General features: G+C 41.0%; 1 protein-coding gene across 1 annotated transcript; it reads left to right on the plus strand.

Moving 5' to 3' along the window:
* The first annotated feature begins 301 nt into the window (after positions 1-301).
* clec19a (C-type lectin domain containing 19A) lies at positions 302-9423 on the plus strand. The gene is made up of 5 exons (XM_071904428.1): positions 302-422; positions 1427-1604; positions 5182-5275; positions 9108-9240; positions 9347-9423. The coding sequence occupies exons 1-5, from the start codon at positions 335-337 to the stop codon at positions 9421-9423; spliced, it is 570 nt and encodes a 189-aa protein (XP_071760529.1). The 5' UTR covers positions 302-334.
* Positions 9424-10384: the final 961 nt, after the last annotated feature.

Here is a 10384-nt window from a genome sequence, read left to right on the forward strand (position 1 = left end):
GGAATAACATATTATGTCCAACATTGTGTGTCAAAACACGCCTTCCTAAGAGCTGTGTGGAAGTGTGGAAATGGGTGTGGGTTTCTTTCTCTGTCTCCCACCCATTCTCATTATCTCTCAGTTATTCTCAGTTGTGATGGGAAGGACTGGAAAAACAAGGGGCTGAAGAGTCTTTCTCAACTCTCTCTCTCTCTCTCTCTCTCTCTCTCTCTCTCACACACACACACACACACAAACCATTCACTCTAGCCAAACGCACACACCCCCTCTTCCTGAACACACTCCCCTATCTGCCCACAGTGTATCTCAGTGTCAGTGTGTGCAGCAGTTGAAGATGCTCTGTAGGGAGTTGTGCTTGGCTCTGCTTCTCTGGGTTCTCCCAGTCCAAGCACTACCCTCCACCAACATCAAGATTACTCACGGTGAGTACTGATCTCCTGGCTCTTCACCACTGACAAGCCATGGAGAAAAGCTGATAGTCCAACCAGACAACGAGCTCTGTCTCTGGCCTGCCAGGCTGGAGGGAGCAGGGCAACAACTGGAACAGGCAAAGCTGGAGATTACTGGGAAAAATAGTCTGTATAAATAGAGTTTGGATGTTGGATTTTGATGCTGGGCGCAGTGTATTGTTGGATCTCAAATATGCACATTTAATAAGTAGGTTATTGAATTCCAGATAACTCAAAATTGTCTTTTCCCTGCTGTATTATCTGTGTAGTTAGAGAGTTTAGATGTTTTATTTTGATGCCTGTCATTTGATAATTGAATCCCAGATAGCTTCATACTTTTCAGATGACTAAAATTGAATATTTATACATTTCACAACCAGTTTAAATTAATCAAATTGTCACTTCATGTTTTTGTGTGTGTATGTTTTACTTATCCACCTACCTGAAGATCACATGTGAAACTATTTTTGTTCAGTGTGTCGATCGTTTGGAATGTGGCTGGCAGTATTTAAAAGTTTAAAAGTCCAGGTGAATGCTTGGGAAAAGTTTTCATCTGGAGTGCATTTGAAAGCTACCGGCATACTTCAGTTTTAGCTTTACAAGTAGTTTTGCCTTCCACCAGTCTTATTGCTCTCATTGAGAATATGGCTTTGGTTAGGAGCTAGGAGATAGAATATGGATTTAGAGAAGTCACTGCTGAGACTTTGGAAAGGTTTTTGAGAAATATTCACCATATCTGCTTTGTGGTTGAGATTTCTTTAAGAGAGGCTGTGGAAAATAACTTAAGCAGAGTCATTTGTTCCATAAAAGAGTACCAGCATTTATACTGCATGAGGCACCTGATGTACATAATGAGTATTCATTTCAATCATTTTTCAGAAATGGTCAAGTTTCAGAGAAAAATCTTCACTCTCCTCCTGTTTCATTCCCCACTCCCCGCTTTCTTTTTTCTCCTCTTCCTCCTCCTCCTCGTCCAGGTCTTCCCCTCCAGCTGCCAGATTCGGCTCCCCCAGCCTCCTGTCCTCTCTTCTGGACCCAGTTTGAAGGGAACTGCTATCGCTTCTTCCCCCTCAACCGGACCTGGGCAGAGGCAGACCTGTACTGCTCTGAGTTCTCCAACGGCCTTAAATCCGCCAAACTCACCTCTATACACAGGTCAGACACACACATACACACACGCACGCACACACACACGCACTAGAGGCTTTGCAGTTGCATCATAAATCTCTTGTCAACCACAGCTGATTCTGTCTGTTGGAGAATAGGCTGTTAGTTAATAATGTTTAAATATATAACAACCACGCTAAAGAGATATGTGTAAAAGATTATTGTGGTGTGGCTGTAGATCCATTCAGTAAGTAAAACTGAATAGTCTGATAAGATACATTTGTTTCCAATTGGAGGTTACTGTGACTGGGTAAACTCACAAGTCCAAAACAGTGTTGTGCAAGTTCACACTTCACAAGAGCTAGCTCAAAGTTCAGTTCACACAGATTAAAATGAACTAGTTCATGTTCATAGTTCACAATTTTGAATTTTGAACTAAGTTCACAGTCCCAAAAAATGAACTAGTTCATGTTCATTTCTTGTTTTTTTTAAATGAGCTGCTCCGAGCTATTCTTTTTCAATAGAACCTCCTCCTACCCATCCATCCCCAGCCCCCAATCATTGCCACTGCCCACTTCCCAAACTAAATGAATTACTGTACTACTATAGAATCACAGAGATTACTTTTAAAAGCCAAGAAAAACCAATGTGAGTATATGTTTTACCACTTAAACAATGTGTCATATTATGCAGAAAGTGAAAAAAAGAGGTGCAGTAAAGATATACTGTAGATGCAATGGAAATTGTATTTAGCCTGCATGAACCAAATTATGCAGCAGTTCAAAAACATAAAATAGAGTCATATGCTTCCAAGCGAGCTGGTATACACAGGCTCCACCACTGGCTTCATTACAGTTGCTAGCTGAAAGATGTGCTATGATTTCAGTTCTGCAGAGCACACAATTTAGAGTATTTAGAGTACTTCAGCAGTACCGGTCTACATCCATGCATGGTACCGGTAGCTGCGTCTGAATTGCCAGTTGCACTAGCCATGCCGGGTGCCGTAAAATCCTCGGGTGCCGTAAAACACAGTGCGTGGGCGTCGTTAACTCTCGCGGGAGTTAACGACGCTCACGTTCACGTTCATTAGTTGCAAACGGATACGTTCAGTTCACCGTTCACCAAAAACATGAGCACGTTCAATGAACGCGCTCTTTTAGCGCGTTCATGCACAACACTGGTGCAAAAGGTTAGGCAAACTAAGTAAAGCCACTGATATTAATGTTAATATGCTAGTTAGTATAGTGGGCAAATCAGATGTGTTAACAATGAGACAGCTAGGTTAGCTGACCAATTATTACTACTATGGCAAACTGTCTTATTATTGTCTGAAATGTCTATGTAGAAATTAATGGGAACTTAACTTCTGTAACTAGGGCGAGTGAAAAAGGGGATGGGCACATTTCATCTCTATGTTGAACTTAACAGTTGATGGATGAGAGACAACTCACACAGACTAGTTAGAGGACAGGGACTCCATCAGCTGGTGCTTCTACCTAGAAAACCAACATCCAGCACTGGAAAAGGTAGTTTCAAAATATAATCCTTTATTTTTGTCCCTAATACTTCCTTATTATTAGCCAAGGGGAGGTCCATTAGAGAATTGGCTGAGTGCAAATAATAGTAAAATAATAATAATACATTTTATTTGTACTGCATAGCCTAATAGCTAATATAACAGGCTAGAAAAAGAGAGATACCTGAGAAAGACTGTGGTGGTGTGGCTGTAGAACCATTCAGTAATGTTATAAGTAAAAGTGAATAGTCTGATAAGGTACATTTGTTTCCAAATGGAGGTTACTGTAACACAGTAAACTTGTCTTTCGCCCTAGTCTCTACTCCAAAACACAGCTCAGTTAACCTCAATGAACTGTTATTTTTTGGCTTTGTTAGCTACTTAACTAGATAAGTTAATGTTAACTAATGATCCTAAAATTAGCTTCCTCTAGATACGTTAGCTAGTGTTCAAATCAGATGTGTTCACAAAACAGTGATGGTTAGCAGACAAGTAGCCTAACTAAGATTGCTTGTGAGCAAACTGACATTCTCTAAGCACAAAATCGGATGTAACAGTGAAATGATCATTTCCCAGTCAAAACCAGCACAGAAATTTGCCATGTCTATACAGCTGGCTAGTCACGTGGTTCCATGATTCAACAAGTGATTTTCCCCACGTTAACCACCCATCCAACTTCATTCTATTGTTGATTACAGCCGATATCAAGTATCAAGTAGGCTTGTTATCGTCTACGGGGTGAAGCAAGGCTCCATTATGCAATTGCTGTCATCAGTGGTTGCGCCTCAAGTTCAACTTCTTTATTATTAGTGTTCTTTATTAGTATTATTAGTGTGCTTGCTTCAGCAAGAACACTATTGTTATCCATCATACTTATAGTGTGATTGCTGATCAATTGAATAAGTGGAACCATATGGCACCAGCTATTTTGAAATCTGGGTACAACAAATGAATGTCCAAAACACTTCCAGAACCTTGATGACATCAGGATTAGCATGTGACTAGCCAGCTATATTTTTTTGGCCTTATTAGGTAGTGGAAAGTGGGGAGAGACAGGGAAGTTTTGAAGAAAGAGGGGAGGACATGTGACAAAGGTCATAAGCCAGATTCGATCCAAGATGTCGCGGTCACATGGTATGTGCTTTAGACCACTAAGGCACCAGGACGCCCACTAACCAGCTCTATATTATGTACATTACATCTATTGTTTTATCTTAGTACCTCTTCTTTTTTATTATCTTATTGTACTTATTGTACTTGTTTTCCCTGGTACTGTCTGCCAGTTGCTGCTGTGGTACCTGAATTTCACCAAGGGGATTAATAAAGTGCTATCTTATCTTATTGAATTTTGTTGAGACGGCTGAGTTGTAAGTTTAGAAATGCAATCAGCCCTTGACAGCTACTGCTACCAAGAGCTGTGGAGCTCCAATATGGCCACCAGAGGGTGTTTTACGTCACCTGAAAGCCCTCTATTGCTTTGTTGAAGATAAGAAGAAACATGTCATTTTAACCTACATTTAGGTACTTAATTGTTATATATGTGTGCTGTATAATATTGTAACATGCATATAGCATTTCTCACATCCTAGAATCATGCTACATGTACAACCTACAGTATATACTGTACATAGTAGGCCTACTATATTATCGGACACAAATTCACTGTTTTCTTGACTGATGATGATTACCTTACATTCACTTTTTTATACATTCTATTGTTATTGCCTGATGTCTCTCTTTCTTTTTCCTTTATTGGTATATTTTCTGCTCTATATGCTTTGGCAACACAGATGTTATGCTAATAACGTAAGTTGAAACTGAAAATTGAAATTGATATGTGAATACTACAGATGATACAGGAATGTTTTTACTCACTCTACTGTCTTAGAATTGCCATTTGTTTCTTTGTGAGTTTAATATTTGGCTACTTGCAATGTTGGCAATAGATGAAGATGATCTTCTTCTCTGCTGTTGTACTTTTTGTAGGTTTCTCTGTATAACTTGTCTCTCTGTTTCTTTCTCTCTGTCTGTCTCTCTCCCACTGTCTCTTATCTCTTTATTTCTCTCTCTTATCTCTCTCTTTCTCTCTCTGTCCCCCTCCGTCCTCAGCTGGCAGGAGAATGTATTTGTGTATGACTTGGTTAACAGCCGTGTACCTGGAATCCCCACCGACATCTGGGTAGGCCTGCATGACAGGAGACAGGTAACACACACACACACACACACACACACACACACACACACACACACAAACACACCATTCTCCACAGTCTTTGGTGTTACTGAAGAGGATAAACATGTTGGAAGCCTTTCACTTTCTTTCCACCATATGCTAATGCCAGGAACTCTGAACTCTGTTTGCACTGGAAGACCAGCGCCCTCTTCCTGTTTTGAGCTGTAAAGTGATCTGTCTTTGTGCCATAAAGCAATCCAGCATGAGGGGGCGCCCAAGGGCTGACTCACTTCAGTCCACAGCAATGTCTCAAAATGTGGGAACCCCCCTAAACTACAGTACCGTTGCAGCGACAGTCAGTACTAGGAAACCTCCCTAAAGGGGCCCCATGTTATTCATGTCTCTGTGCCCAGCACAGCGGCGCAGCGCAGCACGCTGTGCTGGGCTGTTTGTTTGGATAACTGATTGATTTATTTTACCACGCAAAATTAAGAGGAATTATCAGAAATTGTTAAAAAAGAAAGAGAAAGAAAGAGGAGGAAGAGAAAAGAAAGCAGGACAGCGGTAAGTGGAGCAGATAATGACGATTGATGATAAATGATGATTAAAATAGTAAGCCAAAAAGTTAGTTAGCAAAGATACATGATGTCATGTAATGTGTAGCCTAGCTAACATTTGTTTTAGGAGTTGGCGAGGCAGTTGACTAATGCTGTCTAGACAGAAATCGTTTTTTGTTTTTGGTTTAGCCTGACAAAGAGCCTGCTGGGTGTCAGCTGGCTTTGCCTCCAAATCTAAACATATAAACCTTGAGATTAATTAAAGACTAATTAAAATCTAATGTAAATAAATATTTGAAGCTTTGGTAAGGTTTGTGAAACGGCTCGTGAAACTGATTAAAGTTAAGTAAATTTAAGTAAACTTAATCAAATGGAATATTGATTTGAACAAAAAAAAAAAAGATGATAGGATAATATAAATAAACAAGGATGCTATCGGGGCCGACAGCAAGGGTATATCCCTGAAATTCCCCAATCTTCAAAGGCCCCATTAAGTCAAATGTAATAAAAAGCCATTCAATGATCACACAATAAGACTCCAGGGTTAATCTTCCCAATTATATTGGTTGGATGTCCCAACTATTTTTATTTCACCAAATAATAACATTTTTCCTTCTGAGCTAATCTTCATCATCTATCTACTAAAGCGAGGAATCTCTGTCTGTGAGTGAGTGAGTGAGTGAGTGAGTGAGTGAGTGAGTGAGTGAGTGTGTGTGTGTGTGTGTGTGTGTGTGTGTGTGTGTGTGTGTGTGTGTGTGTGTGTGTCCTTCGTATATCTCAAGACCTGTTCGTCCGATCTACTTCACACTTGGCGGGTGTATTGCTGGGGACCCAAAGACGTGCAGTTTCGGATTTGGTGCAATTTGGACACGCAACACGTTCAATATTAGTAAACTTTGACTAAACAAGCGAACAGCGAGCCGCTCAGCTCTGTGTCTGAGTGCAGCGGGGCGGGGGCTTCAGGGCTCTGACTGGCTGAGCGGGACAAAGGCACGTGCCCCGCTCAGTTAAACTGCCCGAGAGGGAAGAAGGAGCACACAGGAGAAAAAAACAGAGGCGGAGGCAGTAAAACTAGCCAATAGGAGCGCAGACACGTTTGATTGGCAGCAGAATCAACCAATGGAAGGCCGTAAACTGCTTCTACGGTTCAAGCGCAGTTTAGTCTCACTGGTGAAGTTTCTGTCTGGATTTAAACCATAGATCTACTTCACACTTGGCGGGTGTATTGCTGGGGACCCAAGGAAGTGCAGTGTCGGATTTGGTGCAATTTGGACACGCGACACGTTCAATATTAATAAACTTTGAATAAACAAGCGAACAGCGCTCTGTGCAGCAGCGGCGCAAACGGGCACTGCACTAGTAATAATAAAGCTTGCATGCTGTAACTATTTTTATATCACAAATTAATAAAGTTAACCAGTTAATTATATTATTATTACTCCTAAACACTCCAAAATGAATGGATATAATCCTCTAGGGATTGTCTCCCCAATAATAAAGGGTATGAACCTTAACAATTTTTTAACACTCAATAACAATATACCCTAACTAGACAGGGTTAGGGTATATGACAATGAAAACAGTTAGGTTTTTTTTTTTTTTTACAGATTTATTTTAGGCATTTTATGCTTTATTGACAGAGATAGTGTGAGAGAGAGACAGGAAGGTATGGGAGAGAGAGAGGGGAGGACATGCAGCAAATGACCGCGGGCTGGATTCGAACCCGGGTCGCTGCGGGAAGGACTGAGCCTTATATGGTACGCGCTCTACTCGATTAGCCCACTCGGGGCGCCCAAAAAGACAGTTAGGTTTCGAGTTGGATTTGAAGATTTCCAAAGAATTAGGTAACTTAATCGCAAGAGGAAGTTGATTCCAAAGATAGGGAGCTCGGTAGGAAAACGGTCTGCTGCCTACCTGCAGTCATCGCTGTGGCGTATTTTTATTTGTCTCAATCTTTGGTGCCAAGCACTAATTGTTGTGGTATTTTTTTTTTTATTTTGTGTCCATCTTTGGTGCTAAGTGCTCATTGTTGTGGTGTTTTTTCTATTTTGTCTCTATCTTTGGTGCTAAGTGATCACTGCTGTGGTGTTTTTGCACTGCACTTCCCAGAGATCACTTGAGAGATCACTCAAACTGTAATGAACTCTCCATAGTCAGGATGCATGTGCAGGTATGACAACAGAATAAGGCTTGGTTCAAAGTGTTAAATCAAAACTTCACAAGCTTAATGAGAATTGAAATGAGAAATGAGGTACAGCAATAACACGACAGATCAATCAGTCCTTGATGGTGAGAAACAGGTGTGGATGATCAGTACACTGGTGAAGCTGAGTGCTGACACAAACAGTGTGGCTGTGACATGTTTTTCTTTGGATTTCCTGTTGATAAAGTTTGAGATTCTGTAGGTGGCGCTCTTTTCTTTGTCTGTTTAGCCGTGGTGGCTATCACTGCTCATGCTAACTACCAACAGTTCTTCTTCTATTTATTTCAAATAAACTGGTAACATAAAACGCGTCACTTCCTGTCACAAATTCTTTCCAGCAAAGACCCACCAGACACTGGGTATTTAGAACAACAATTGTAAAAGCTTTCATGAACTGGCTATTGGTTGAATCACTACTGTGTTATATAGCAATCAGCGATACAGAGAAGCAAAACGGACATTTGTCTAGGTATATAAAAATGTTACAGATTAATACTTAGAAATACTTAGAAATATGGTTCCGCACACTGTCTACACTTGCATGATATTTTAATGCAACGTTTCGGTCAATAACATTAATACTTTAAAACTATCTTGCATCAAGATAAACGTGGAACATTTTAAGGTATAGGTTTCCTTCTGTTTTTTTTTTTTTTTTTCTATCAGGGAGGAAATGAGAACCACAATTTACATGACTCCATATTGTATTTATTTTTAGGGACAGAGGAAGCAGGGTTAGACATAGGGTTGAAGTTAACAGGGATTTTCAAGTTAAACATGCATGTAGTCCACTGGATATCAGAGGAAAAAATAACTAAACTTGTGTGTACATGAGAAGCCAATTTAGGCCCATTCAAAAACAGGAAGCAGTAAGGCCTGCTAGTTCATCTCAAAAGAATATAACACCAATCTCAGGATCTATAAGGGTCTACCTGAAGGAGATATACTGGAGCAGTTATTAGGGAAATCTGCTTTGTAAGGACAACAAAGGATGTAGCAAAGGATGCCAATTGTAGTGTTTAGATTAGATGTTATCATTCATTGGAAATTAGCTTTTTGTTTTTAATAATTTGCCTTGCTGTCCTCCCTGTGTTGTCTATAGGAGGGCGCTTTAGAGTGGACAGATGGCAGTAACTATCAATACAGTTATTGGGACGGCAACCAGCCGGATGATGGCATCCACCGCATCCCACAGGATGAGGACTGTGTCGAGATCTGGTTCAGACACAACAGTGGTGAGACACACACACTCACACACACACACATTGTGTATGCACGCCACATTAGCGCTTTTCTACTCGTCTAATGAGCCATGACCCAGTGTATGTGTATGTGTTGCAGCGCTGAGGTCCTGGAATGACAACAGTTGTGACAAGGCGTTTCCCTTTGTCTGCAAGATCCCGACGCTGGAGAACTAACTGTCTTCCTGCTTCCTTTCACCACAGTACAACAGCATTGGCTTGCTGCTGGCAACACATACTGTAGATCATTGGTGTTGTCACACTGATGTACAATGTTTTAATGGTTTTCTTTAAGATTACATGTAGATAAATGTTGTTGTGTGGGAATGGCATGGCTGTGATTAGGATGTAGAGCTGGTCTCAGCTGTGAAAATGTGAGCTGAACCAAACCAAAATTCTCTCCAAAACAGAAACAAACCCAGTGGATGTGGTTTCGAGGAGCAAAAACCCAAGTTAAAAGAAAACTCCCCACTCAGATCCTCATCCACTGTTAGATATCATCAAGCTGTGATGTTCAATGCATTCCAGGAGTTATTTTGTGATTAAAGAGTAACTCCACACTAAAACATTGTTAGTTGAGTTGTTAACTGGTATTTAGTACTATGTAGATATAAAATACAACAACACTGGTCATATTGTCACCATTTGAGCCCAGATGTCCCTGTGCCATATTTATCTCACTAAACCTGGCTCAGTGTGCCCTCCAGCGGTAAAAATGAGCAGCCGGTGTTCAGTTGGAGATGTTTAAGGACAATTGTCCTGAGATACGTCATATGGTAAGAAAAATGCCTATGAGTACGTGCACATGCCCACGAACACATCGTCCTGTTCCTCTTGTCACCAAACCCAGACCAACCCCAAACCCACATTGTTGCATTGTGTAAAATCACACAGTAGGCAGAGGGGGACTGCCCATTGTTCCGACGGCCCATTATTCCGAAACCCCAATAGTCTGAAAAATGTCCCATATTGGACTGAAAGACCATTTGTCCGACATCCTGGAGGTGGTTGAGTTGAGGCATGGGGTCACTGAGGTTAGGGTTAGAGCAAGCTTACGGTCAAGGCTGTCAGAAGCCACGGTTGTGGATGGAGCCAGGCATGGAGTTTACGGACTATTGGGGTTTCGGAATAATGGGCC

Source organism: Centroberyx gerrardi, chromosome 7 (assembly GCF_048128805.1).
Source record: "Centroberyx gerrardi isolate f3 chromosome 7, fCenGer3.hap1.cur.20231027, whole genome shotgun sequence".
NCBI lineage: Eukaryota > Metazoa > Chordata > Actinopteri > Beryciformes > Berycidae > Centroberyx > Centroberyx gerrardi.

What these genes read in the sequence shown, in the direction of transcription:
- clec19a (XM_071904428.1), top strand. Translation starts at nt 335, where the DNA reads ATGCTCTGTAGGGAGTTGTGCTTGGCTCTGCTTCTCTGGGTTCTCCCA. An exon ending in AAACTCACCTCTATACACAG is followed by an intron (nt 1,605 to 5,181) that starts GTCAGACACACA and finishes CTCCGTCCTCAG; the next exon opens with CTGGCAGGAGAATGTATTTG. An exon ending in CTGGTTCAGACACAACAGTG is followed by an intron (nt 9,241 to 9,346) that starts GTGAGACACACA and finishes TATGTGTTGCAG; the next exon opens with CGCTGAGGTCCTGGAATGAC.